At 40.1% G+C, this 13,494-nt stretch overlaps 1 protein-coding gene across 22 annotated transcripts in view; it reads right to left on the bottom strand.

Moving 5' to 3' along the window:
• Positions 1–13,494, bottom strand: part of LOC113011185 (supervillin) — a 56,076-nt gene that overhangs the window by 12,969 nt on the left and 29,613 nt on the right. For 12 of the 22 annotated variants that reach the window (XM_080292500.1, XM_080292491.1, XM_080292495.1 and 9 more), the window contains 12 exons: positions 11,405–11,921; positions 8,492–8,624; positions 7,139–7,192; positions 5,306–5,383; positions 4,672–4,819; positions 4,283–4,378; positions 3,519–3,599; positions 3,180–3,357; positions 2,915–3,090; positions 2,439–2,594; positions 1,176–1,312; positions 36–183 (listed from right to left, as the gene is read on the bottom strand). In XM_080292500.1, the coding sequence (XP_080148626.1) occupies positions 36–183; positions 1,176–1,312; positions 2,439–2,594; positions 2,915–3,090; positions 3,180–3,357; positions 3,519–3,599; positions 4,283–4,378; positions 4,672–4,819; positions 5,306–5,383; positions 7,139–7,192; positions 8,492–8,624; positions 11,405–11,921 (1,902 nt within the window). The remainder of the gene's footprint in view (positions 1–35; positions 184–1,175; positions 1,313–2,438; positions 2,595–2,914; positions 3,091–3,179; positions 3,358–3,518; positions 3,600–4,282; positions 4,379–4,671; positions 4,820–5,305; positions 5,384–7,138; positions 7,193–8,491; positions 8,625–11,404; positions 11,922–13,494) is intronic. The other 10 variants (XM_080292489.1, XM_080292503.1, XM_080292498.1 and 7 more) reach the window with 7 other exon arrangements.

Genomic DNA, 13,494 nt, shown 5'->3' on the forward strand with positions numbered 1-13,494 from the left:
TGGTTCAAACGCACAGACAAAAGCTTATGTCTTACACTGATATGCCATCTGTCCACCGAGGACTGACCAGAACTCCTGAGTATCTGGACTCTGTGGGTTCACCCCTTCTTCGATGGTCTGCACCTGGTTCCCCCTGCAGCCCATGTCCTTATTTGTCTGGATGAACGTGGCCAAATCGTTTGCCTGCATTCACAAAAGAAAAAGAATCATCTTATCAGCTATTAAATATGATAGATTTCAGTTTCATGGGCTAGATTCTGTTTTAATCTGCATGCATAGACGTAAACATGGAGGCCAATGAAGTGTAAGCAGATGACAAAGAGGAAACTTTTTAATCCTGTGTGTGGATGTGGAATCTGAGCCTGGAGCGGTGTGGATGTTACATGAATGGTTTCCCTGAGAGAGTTTTCCAAACTTTTAGGATGTGGAGGCTCACTTAACCACTACTGTCAGCATCTCTTAACTTAACAAGGCTCTAGTAGAGAGACACAACGCTCAGCTCGCTCATCTCCCCGAGACAGAGTTGAGTTATCTTGGTGACGACTGGAGTGGTGTAAATTTTGGGTTACTGTTCAAACTAAGGTCAAATTAAGTGAAGAAAATCAGACCTGTATCTAACTTAGTAACACATACAGAAGCTGTGTCAATGATGATAAAAAAAAAGACTAGACATGTGATTTGCTGTTTAAACTGACAAGAATAAAGTAGATCTGAGTCGCATATAAAGAAAAATAAAGAGTAAATGTAGCCATATCCTCACCATGATGTTGATGTAGACAACAAATAAATTTAGCTTCTTAATTAATCCATTAATACCCCTCAGAAGTAAGAGGTGAAACTTCATAAGAATGTCAAATATTAAAGTCAACAACAAAAAAAGTCATACTAAAGAGATTTGGCCGACTGTTTCTTGGCTCTTCATGCATAAAATCACAATAAAGTGTGTAAAGATCACAGAGAAGGAAAACAAATGTTTATTAAAAACTGTCTAGACAGACGTCCTTTGGGAAAATGGAGAGGCTGAAAACGTGTTTGATGAGGAGCACAGATGGGCATATGTGCCAGTTGGTGTGTGCGCAGAGAATGAAAGTTAAATAATCAATGAATCTTTTTTTTTCAAACACCAGTATGGCTACTGTAGCTCTGACCACACCAGACAGAGTGGTAACACTCACCTTCGCCTTCTCAATAACGTTTGAGAACTCTCCCATCCAAACAAAGCAGTGCTCTGGAGTGACCAACAGGAAACAATCCCCGCTGTTCAGAGACGACGCTCTGGGCTCCACTAGTCTGGTCTGAACATGACGACGACCTGCAAGAAATATGAAGCCACTTTAATTCATTTTCTCCGTAGATTTATCATAGATGTTCTGCTTGAGGCAAAACTTGTGTAGCGCCTTTGAGTATTTTACAAGGACAGATGGAAACGACAATTTGTGTGACCCTTGTTTTCTTATTGGTGGATTATCACAGGAGCAAAAGCCTGACTACACGTTGAGATGACCAAATCAACATATGAAAAACAGACTTATTATTCACAGATAGCTGTTGATGTATCATCATTAAAATGCAGATTACAGCCTTTAAAAAAGATTCTGTTTTGTATACAGCAATTTCCCCTTTTGTTTGTTGCTGTACATACAAAACTCAATATTTTATAATAATAGTATTATTTATTTATTATTCGGGGCATGACCACTTTTGACTTTCTTGAGGCTACCAACCTAGGCGCCTACAGCAAGATGTCTGCTTCACCTCAATCACTTCATGTTTAAATCACTGAACTGAATACTGTGAAACATTAAAATTAGGGGTGTGGTTGCCACAGCAGGTGGTGGTGCTGACACAGCTGAGAGCTATCTGCTAATTTAACCCTCTCAGTGCCTTTTGAAGCCTTATTAATACCATTACATTCAATTGCTGAAATTGCAGAGTTTTCAAGGAAAGTCTAGGATTTATTAGCAGATCCCATGTTTGTGACACGCAGGTACACAGTTTATGGATGCAGTTTATGATGCAACAATATGACTTTCATATAGAACACTAACTGCAGTATGAACCTAAACATTAACAGCCAGTTTCTGAAAACTAAAGGTAGTTTTGGCTGCTCATTTTTCCCCAAGGAGAGGGCTTCCCATATTTGATATGGCACAGCTGTTACACCAGATTCGTCTCTCCCATTTATTCAGATTTGGGATCAGCACAAGGCTGGGTTTGTGTCTCCTCCTGATCTTAAACTAGGTAAAGCAAATGTGTTAACCCCTACCCCACGGTGCCACTAGACCTAGTTTTAGACTAAATGAAGAATGAATGAAGCTCTCATTTAAAAGGTTCTAGTCCAAGATTATGTTTATTTCATGTCTGGGAGCTGGAAATGACACAGCATTAAACAATGGTAGACAGGTTAAGACAAACACACAATATAAGCGAGTTTTCACCTTTGATCTGCATCAGCATGATGTTCTTGTACGGCACAGCGCTGTTGTTAGACATCTGCTCTGAGATGTTGACGCTGCGCAGACTCACATTGCTGAAGTTTTCTTTACTGGCCAGACCTGCCAGAGCAGCCTCGGAGTATTCTGAGGTTTTATTCACTGAAATGAGAAAATACACACTTTATAAAAACAATAAAGGCCTACTGGAATAAAAATTAATAAATAACTAACATAACTGCTTCATTAAACATTAAAGTAATAAAATCCCTGCAGAAAAAAACGTCTGTATAAATGGGTCACGCTAATTTGCAGAGGTTAAAAATCGATGTAGTTTTGTTGGCTCCAAACAACAATAATGTTTCCAATTTTGCTGTTGTTGCTTTTTTTATTACACACCCCTCTGTTATTTAAACAATAACAGAGGGGCTCTATTAAGTCTTCTGTTCTACAAACTCCTAAACACAGAGTAATGTTCTTACTCGTCTTCTCGGATTTCATTCTCTTGCTTTCCAACTGTGCCACGTTAAGTCTCTGCTCTGTGTACTCATGTCGGATGTCCTCTCGAGCTGCCAGCATCTTCAGAGGGTTTTTAGATGACTGAACGTTTCTAGAAGGACGAACTGAGCGCTTGTGCTGCACCATGGCTGAAGTCAGCCTAGTCAGGAAGAAAAAATGAGTATGAGTACAATGGAAAATAATTACCAAGAGGCCGATGATGTATAATTAGAAGCTTTTTTTTCTTACTTGGGAGCCTGGGAGCCAAATATGCTGTCAAAATCCTCGCTGATGTCAATCCTGGTGGGCATGCGTGGAAATTCAGCGACACGCCTGTAAAACTTGGAGAAGATCTCATCATCCAGCTTCATCACTTCCTTCACGGCCTTCTCAGTCACTGTTATAGTGGTTTCCTGCAAACCTGCCACTGAAAAAAAACCAGTTTAAAATAATAAGGATGCAATCTATACAGATTCTTTGAAGGTAACACTGCAGAGTGTTGATATTTTTGGGGGATTGGCACTAAAAATGCTTTTAAAATGAAATATATTCCTAAGCTGAGGTCAAAGTCACTGCGGATGTACTTACCTTTGCTATTCAAGCGCCCCAAGAAGCTTTCCAACTTGTCAAGCTTCTTATCTGACTCCATGTCCGGCCTCGCCTCAATTTCTGGAAGACATAATTCAAGTTTTAAAACAACAGCTGTGATAAGATTGAGGTGCTCTCATTACGTTCGTTTCTATCCCTGTATTTTTCTGGACTGCTTTTACATTATTCACAGTTCAAAATGATCCTTATTTATCATATACTGGGCCTTGGCATAGTCTCTTAGTTCTTCCTCTGTTTTCAAGCTGTTTTAGTGTCTCTCCCTTTAAGCCAACGCTCTTCTGCTATTTGCATACAAAAATTGTGAACAGTACGTAGGTGAGGCTGTTGTGTTCACAGGATTACCTGCTCTCACTGATATTCTGGATAAATAGCAAACCTAGAATAGTCTAAAGTTTCTGTCTCATACTTGTACATAAACTGGCCTACGTATTTGAAACTTTGGCCATATTCAATATGAGGATCCACCAAGTTATTTTAAAGTTATAGTTGACAGAAAATAAAGGAAAACATATCAGGACCCCTTAAAATTTTCTTAAAGTAATTAAATTAAACACACAAGTTCATCCAGCTTTTTTGTGTTTTGTGCCGTTATTACTGTTTTTAAGTTATTAGCTGATATTTTTTTATGAACTTTAGGAATTATTTTTAAATCCATCAGCTTCTGTAAACTGCAAACTAGTTTTTTAAAAGCTCTGACAGCGATTTCTCTGGGGTGACAGTGATGACTTGCAAATCTATCTCACCCTCTTGTGGTTTGTTGACAGCTGGCGTGCTGCTCTTCAGCTTGGTGGAGACAGGCGACAGTATTGGGCTGATAACGGAGGAGGAGGCTGCCAGGCCTGCAGACACATAGACACAAATTTAGAGCAAGCGATGTAACTACTACATGAACCTGCTCACAATCAGGTCTTTGAATTTTTCTTTAATGCCTGTGAAAAAAAGACTCTGCATTTGGCATTTTTGGCATCAGAAGCCAAGTGCATCTCTACATTTCGACAGCCAGTGTCACCAACTAAGTCAATGCAGATTTGTAAATAGCACTAGAGTCCAAATACATCCATTTTTTTGGGTGCATACTGTTGCTTCAAAGTCTTTTTCTATAGCATTTTTAAACACCACCCCAGTCACCCACCTTTCTTGACCATACGTGCAGCCACTGTGTACTGGGTGGAGTCATTAGCTGCTCCTTTGCCCTTTGCCTTCCAAGCATCCTCCCGAGTTGAAATCATCTGCTTCCTCTCCTCAATGGTCATCTGGGCTTCAATTTCCTCCCCCGTCTTCTGCACAGACATGTCAAATTATCAGATTATGAATGATTATTAGGTTAAAGTGTCAAGCCCTGCATGAAAAGCAATCATATCTACACAATGAAGCTAACTGTTAGTCTTCAATTCAATATATTTCCAGCCATGTAGGACTTGTTTTTAATAAGATTAAAACATAAAACAAATACATGGAAGAACTGCATCACCTCTGTAGCTCCAATTCACTGCTTTGTTCCCAAAGGCGCAATTATTCATGTAGTAACAGTATCAAACCAGGCAGTTATAAAAAGATTGGATGCATTCGAACATGCTGGGTGCATTGCTATATATAGTCTACTGTATTCCTCAGTGGAAGTGATGGCTGTACACTCGTGTTGGCGTAACCAAATCAATTTCAATAACGCAGAAAGTGCTCAACACATGAGTAGCTGCAGACCAAGCAAGAACGATAAGACTCCAGTACATGCTGCCTGTTTGAGCATGCTAGGCGCATGACCTTACCTGACTATGATGGTCAATATACTGACACTTTTGGCCAAGGGAGATAGGAGGAGAAAAGGTAGAGGAGAAGACAGGCTCCTGAGGATGTAGTAGTGGGTGGAAAATCGAAAGACAGGAAAGGAAACGAGGGAAAAACGATGAACACAGAGGATGACAAACGATGGATGCAAAGGAAAGAAGACCAAAGCCAGAAATCGGGACTGCAGTTTGACTATTAAACAGTAAACATGACGCTAATTTAATTTTACCTTTAAAACATGCCGGTTTTAAATATTCATTATTCATTTAAGAAATGACAAAAGTCTTTCAAAAGAATTAAGGAAGTTTCACTGTCTCTAAATAAAACACTCCAAAATAAAGAATGCACTTACTTTTGTTAAAGGTTGCTGAATACATTTATGTTTACTGTTAGTAACAAGGCAACAAATTGCAAAAGCCGCTTCGCCCAGGAGAAAATTACATTACCTGTGCAATGAAAACGTAAAGCTTAAAGGAACCCCGTCTCTTTCAATCTCGTGGGTCTTAACATGTTGCCTGTTCACACTGTCAAACATGTGTGGTATATTTTTACTGGTTAAAAGTTGAAAATATTTAACACATATTTTGATCTGCAATGTAAACTGGTTGCACTCCATATTAGAAGCATCATAAAATGTTAAAGTGCTGCTTTTGGTTGCAATTTCCAGTAAAAAGGAAACATGTAGAATTAGTTTTCAAAGCCTTCCTGTTGCTAGGAAGAGGAGAAAGACGGAGGAAAGTGCTTGTGCGCAAAGACAAAGCATTTGATGCATTTAGTCAACTAAAAGATCTGCTGATCATAAAACCAAACACTGTGTCTACATTTTTCTCGCACAAGGAGTCTAACTGGCCTCTGATAACGACCAAAAATAGATGCTGTCTTGCTGCTGCTGGATTTGTACTGCAGCACTTTCTTTTGTTTTTCTAAGGTTTTTAATGTGCGTAACAGTGGTTTCTTTATTGTTAAATGTTGTTATACTTGTTTGACAGTTGCCACAAGACACAAATAGAATTTCCAAAAGGGCAACAAACATTAAATACAAATTATTGCTAATGGAATCGATCGAGAAAATCAGAATATATAAAACTGCCGTCTTCTAGATCGGCAAAGAGGAGCTATGCTGCACAAACACAGATATTTCCGTATTCTCTTCGTATCGCCTCTGTGAACATCATCATTGTGATATACAGTTTGACTAACGCCCATTATGTTTTCTTCTTTGCTTTCCTTGTTAAACTATTTTCAGGTTTAAATAAAAAAGGTTGTAAAAAAGGTTGAATATCAAACATGTCCATGTCATAGAAGGAAACAAAAATTGCAACCAAACACTACAATCTTAACAACAATGGTGGCTACGAGTTGCGGGAATTATTTTTAAATTTTACAACAAAATACAAAACTATAAAAGACATTCACAGTGTATTTTATTTCAAACTCAAAAAATATAATAAGCCACATATCTTCATACCATGGTTCGTTAAATATAATATATTGGCATTTAAAGCAGTTTCTTAGCCAACCTGTGGAGATGTGACTTGTGCAAAGTGAACTCGTGATTGCTCATCAAATGCTATAGTATTTCTGAGCATGAGCACTTTACTTAAGAAGTGCTTAATTAAAATATTTAGAGCCCCAATGAGTTTATATAATCTAGTATTAAGACCATGTGTTAAATGTTAAATATTAGATGTTGTTAGAACATCGACAGACCAGCAGATTCAGGAAAAGCAAAAAGCAGCCTCGCACAACATCCAAACAAAACTGTGACAGGAAAACAGAGATCCCACGCCAAGCTAATAACCAACAGGTCTTACCCACAGCTGTTCAGACACAGACAGAGAGGAGTCCTGAACAACCACCCCTTCCTCCTGAGGGGTTAAACACAGGGGAAGTACACGTCAGAGTGAGGGGGGGCTACTGCTATTGTTGCTAATGGGTTTTAGGGGCGAGATCGCCTTAAGGATTAGCATCCAGCGTTTAAGCAGGCGGTTTCAACTCACAGAATACTAATTTTGAGTGTACGAGCTGCAGGAAAGGAGTCCTTTAAAGTGCCCTAGTCCCAAATCCCAAAATTAGAACTTCTTTGAGCTTATAAATGTCTTTCTAGCTGCTGTTTAAGCCAACAGAGATGCATAAATACTTATAAGAGATTCCCAAAATAACTCTTTCTGTCAGATAAGCTTTCAAGTATTACCTCTCGAGGTTTAAGTCAAACTTAGCCTGAAGCTTCCCCGATTGTGTTAAAATTCATTTGTAATAGCCCAGACTGCTAATTCTACAAGCAGAACGAGGCGTATGATTTAGTGTTTGCTGTCTGAGGGCTGGATGCCACGCTGGTCGGACACCACTGCGCTCAAACAACAGATGGGCTAAAGGGAATGAAATGAAAAGGAGCACTTAACTGAAAGAGAGGGGGGGCAGAAGCTGGCATGGTAACGATGAAGGATGGGGAGGGAAATGAGGCACTGGTGTTTACTATGTTTAACAAAAACTGTTAGAGCAAAGGCTCTGTAAAAATATACCTGAAGCTAAATGAAAAGCGGATATAACACTTTTCTGAAACAGGGGATTAAATTTATTCCTATTATTTGGTTTCATTTATATTGGTCATGTCATGACATTTTCTGCAAACATTTAAGACAAATGTTGTTTTAAACCACAATCTGTTGGAACTCAAGCGAGAAACCTGTGCCCACTTTACTTAAATCTCCAGGAAATGTAATCCGTGGAGAATGACCTGCCAGTCATATTTGAGCACACACAGTTTTATTCACAGCGATGTAGAAACCACAAACATTTATGCGAGGAGACAGGTTTTAGTGCAGTTTCTCTACATACAGTGCGCAAGAACCAGCCCAGTGTATCTGGGAAGCACGACAAAACTGCAAGTCAGCCGCACAGTTAGTTAATGGGTCTGACTTAATCAAATAAATTAATAAATATAATCACAAAAGTGTTAACTGCATAAATGATAATTTATTTTAATGCTGGATACTGGAAAGAGAGATTTAATTTTCACTATAATTTTTTTTTTTTAAAGCTACATTTTGTTTGGTACTTTCTTCTTTAGCTTAGGTTTAAATTTGCCAAATCAAATATGACTCACTCTAAATGTGACCACAGTGAGGCTTCACAGTTGTTATACTGTATACACAGTAAAGACTAACCTTCTTCTGGCTGGTCTGATCTGTTTCCCATGGCTGAGCTGGCTGCTCAGTGGATGCCACTTTAACCACTTCCTGTTTCTTATTGATCCTGTTCCTCCAGTCCTCCTCACCACTCTTCTTCAGCAGTGCCACTCTGACATAAGACAAGAGATAATCTTTTAACAGGCAAAAATTAGGCTTTTAATTAATATCCTATACTTATTTTTAAAAAAAATCTGTGTTCTGTCATTGGACAGTGCCTTGTAAAATTCTTAGGGCCAAAGTCCAGAAGCCAATGGGTAACCTCCACGTTTACGATGGCTAAATCCATATATGTGTACAAAATGACAATATAAAAATACATGGAAATAAAAATATTGAGATAATGGTGCTTTTCAAATTTATATATAAATATGTTTTACATATTTGTGCTTTTAGTTCAAATCATAGGAAAGAAATCCTTTCAAGGGAGAAAATCCAGACCAGAGACCTTTTGCTGCAAACACAACTATTACAGTTTTTCTCGATTGCTTAAAAACTATAACCAATCTTGTGAACCCAAATTTCAAATTTTAATGCCACTTTCCAAGAAGCACACCCATTTCCCTGAACTATAAACACGATGCCCCTGCTTTACCACATGAGTCAGATGTGGTGAACTGTAAAACTACACACAAATCCCTACATTTGTCAGTGCTTACACCATGTGGTCACTTAGAAAGCACTAGCAGTCAATTAACTCACATCAGCACAGCTTTAGCTCAAATAGCACATAGTTAACGAAGTGGAAACACTATGAGTCAAAATGTATCACACACCAATCAGAAACTTTAATGGATAAACAAAAGGGCCCAAGTCAGCTCATTCAGGTTTGAAACAATGGATCCAAAGACATGCAAAGGAAGAGGTCCAGGAGCAGTAGGAGAAGGTGGTCTAGGACACCAGGGAGGAGGAGGTGGAGAAGGTGGAGGAACATAATTGGTTATTGGGCTATTGTAAATGTCCCTGGTAAGCGTGGAAGGAATGTCACTATGTGCGCAGCTATCAGCCAACGAGGGATACTCCACCGCCATCTGATTCTAGGACCCTATAACACTATGCTTCTCCTTGCTTTTCTTGATGGTCTGAGACAACATATGTTTCAGCGGGACTGCAGGTAACCAGCACAGCCAGAGCAGCCTCACTACGTTGTTGTTTGGGATAACGTCAGCTTCCATCACGCTGCTATGGTTCATGACTGGTTTACCAATAACCCAAGGTTTTCTAACATCTTTTTGCCTGCATACTCTCCCTTTCTAAACCTGATAGAGGAGGTATTTTCGGCAAGGCAGTGGAAGGTGTACAACACCTTATGTCCTCCTCCAGGCCGTGAAAGACGCCTGCCTAGACATATCAGTAGATGCATGCCAGGGGTGGATCAGGCATGCAAGAGGATTTTACCCCCGCTGCCTAGCTAGGGCCAATATAGCTTGTTATGTCGATGAGATTCTCTGGCCTGACTCAAACCAAAGACAGGATGCTGAGGTGGAATAATGTTTTTGGTGTGTATTGTACTGGATGGTACATGAATAAAAATGTCCCACTGTATGTACATTGGTTGCGTCTTTTGTGTTCATCATGTGAAAAGGTTTTTGAGGGGAAGAACCACAAGCAACATAACTTGCCAGTTTTGGGAATACTGTTTTACATTTATTGCACCAATGTGTACGACTATTTTGTCGTGCATGTGTTTTTGAGGCCGTGTGTGTGATGTCTGTAGTCAAAGTTTGGTTTTTCAGCAAGAGCAAATGGTTTTGAGTATAGAGCTTCATTTTGACCTGACAATACGATGTTTGGGAAATTGGGTGAGAAGTTATGGATTTGTGTTTACTGTTTTGAAAATACAAGGCATAGTTTCAAGAAATGTGTTTAAGCAATCGAGAAAAACTGTAACAAAGGCCTCCAAAGACTGCATGAGGAGCCCTGATAACGAATGGCTGAGGGGTAAAGGAAAGTATGTCATAATCTCCTCTCCTTGTCTGGACAGGGCAGAAATGAGGGCATTAGGAGGAATGTGCAAACTCTCAGGGGACTCTAACAGTCCACTCAGCTCTCTGCCAGCTGTGAAACACAGTGATGCTAATAATGAATCTCTCCCACCTCCATGGATGTGAAAGAGTTAAACAAACCTATATACGGCAGTGAAGGACACACAGTCTTATCAGGTGCAACACTACAATGTTAGCAAGCTTTGGCTTTTTTGACTCAGCCAGCAGAAAAGAATCAAAAATCTGATCTTTGCTGGCATTTAATTTTACACCTTGTAAAGAGCCGAACTCTGATTGGATCCAGAACTTGTGAATCCACTTTGTAGCCTAGCCAGTGTTGCTAGGCTACAAGCTTTAAAGAATTATTTTCTTTGTGAATTTTCATTCACCTAAAGGATCCCAGTCACGGTCATGCGTGCCATTGTTTGTATTCCATGTTTGGCAGCAAAGCCTTTGAAGGTATTTATATTCAGAAAAAAATTAGTTTCAGGTCTTTTGGTTACACTGCACTTATTTCATTTATGTGAAAAAATGGTTTTGTATGGTTACTGAACCAATTTCACTAGACATAATGAGGCATAACAACAAACACGGCAGGAATAGACTTCGCATTTTATACCAGATATTGTTTCTCAAACCTGAGCATGTTTTTTATCTCCAAAACAGCTGCCCAAATAAGCGCTCTGAGGGATTACCACCATAGAGTTTTGTCGTTATGAGGAGCAGCACCTTCCAGAGACCACAAATCGTAATTTTGGAATTGAGTACTAATTTGCTTTTGGGTGTTGTTTTGGAAATTTTAATCATATCCTCTACATCTTTTTTCCCCCTCTGCTTTTACATCTACAACAAATAAATAAATCTATAAGTAAATCTGCACTAGATGAAACCTTCAGCTGTCACTCACCTCTCCTTTATGGACATCTGTTTGCTGGACATGCCGTCAGACAGCTGGTCTCCGGACTCTGTGGGGGACAGCAGGTCCCCAGAATGATCACTGTGTCTGCCCAAGTCCTCGATGTGTTCCAGGGGCAGGGACTGGGACTTGATGAGCGCCTGGGGCAAGGACTGAGGTTTGGGGGGGGTCTGAGGAGGCACCTGGGGTTTGAGCTGAGGCTGCGGTGCTGTCTGCTGGTAAGGCTTAGGGAGAGGTTGGACGAATCCCTGAGGTTTGGGCTGGGTTTGTGGCGAGTGATTGAAAGGCTTGGGATATGTTGGTGGGGCCTGGGAGTACGGCTGGGGCTCGATGTATGACGGAGGTTTGGGTTGGTTTGGAGGAGACTGCTGTGTGAAAGGTTTAGGGAGGGTCTGGGGAGGCTGAATGACGGTCTTCTGCTGCTGTTGGCTGCTTGAAACGTGAGACACAGTCCTGGATGACACTTTAGCTATCAGTGGCCTCAGTGACGCGTGATGATCCGGCACATCTGGGAGAAAAATAGAATGCAATAGTGTATATTAACTAGGGATGGGTATCGTTTAGGTTTTATCCGATACCGGTGCCAAATCGGTACTTTTGAAACGGTGCCGGTGCTTAAACGGTGCTCGAACCGGTGCTTAAAGAACGGAGAACACAAAATTGGTCCAAAAACCTCTCATGTTCAGCTGTTTTTTTTGTAAAAAGATAACAATGTGTGCCTTTTCTGCAGCTATGTGGCATATATGGCATCACTCTTGGCTGGAAGCAGTGCTTAAACAATGGAAAAAACACAAACTTTGTCCAAAACCTCTCATGTTTAGCTGTTTCCCACTTTTTCTTTGGTCATTTTAGCCTTTTTGGCCAGGGTGAAGGGAGCATCTGCCATCAAACAAGAGGACAGCCGCATGTAGCTATGATGATGTTTGCTAGTTCACCTTACATGCATTAATGTAATAACGTGGTTAGCGTACGCAACGTAAATTACACACGAACAACATGAAGCTACTCATGCAGAGAAGAACGGCTGCTGCTGCCATCATCATCCTCATCATTTCTGCTACACTGGCAGAGCTAGGGGCCAGGACTCTATTCTTCGGGTTTTTGGGGGATGTTGCTCCGGGTCCGATAACTGGCAACCCACCCGACGTGCACGGTGTGAGGTCTCGCAGCAAGCTATCAAATACGGCGCATGTCTGGACTTTAAAAAAAAACGCTATGCGTCGCCAGCTGTTTAATCGGATTCTTGGTGTTACCTCCTTTGACAGTATCACAGTATCAGCTTAAAGCACTTGTTGCAGGCTGCTGAGTTTGCATATTTTGCTATGAAGTACAGCCAGAATTTTGACCGCTTCGCCTTGGGCATTTTTAATCTGTGGCTCTGCTCTAACAGAACGTACGTACCTGGCCCCGCCTACTATCCTCGGAAACGTAAAATGATTGGCTAAAAGTGTATCACAGCTCAGGAAAAAAAAGCACCGAAATGTGCGCTGCTTTTCGGTCTGGTTACTACCGTTTATGTCAGATGGCACCGGACACCGGTACCCATCCCTAATATTAACTGATCAAAATTACAGATATTTACATAAAAGATTATGTGCCACAGGCCTTCCATCAAAACCTGTTGAAAAAATATTAAAAAGATAACTTTTCCAGATGTGAAAATATGGAAAATATGTCCCACTGTGATTACACTTGTTTAAAATCTGAGAGGATATGATACCTCTGGAAATTCCTCAGATGAGCTTGCTGTGAGATGACACTGTTTACCACTTCATCCCTGTCCGTGCAAACAATTTTTGGTTTTACAATAAATGGCATGCAAATTTTTTTATACTTTATATATACAATGGTTACCATTTAGAAGTTTTTAGTAACTCTTTTCAACAGAAAATTGCTGAGTGGGAGTGAACATGGATCTGTTTGGGAACTGGGTAAAATTCAAATCTTTTCAACAGCCTGAAATACAACATTACACCTTTCATCTTTTCAGACTTCTACGTTCTCAGATTTCTTTTTCCAACCAAAGGCAAGAATTAAAGCATTTCTATGTTCAACTTTTATATACAGTCTATATCTTGAAC

The sequence above is a fragment of the Astatotilapia calliptera genome, chromosome 18 (assembly GCF_964374335.1).
Source record: "Astatotilapia calliptera chromosome 18, fAstCal68.1, whole genome shotgun sequence".
Classification (NCBI taxonomy): domain Eukaryota; kingdom Metazoa; phylum Chordata; class Actinopteri; order Cichliformes; family Cichlidae; genus Astatotilapia; species Astatotilapia calliptera.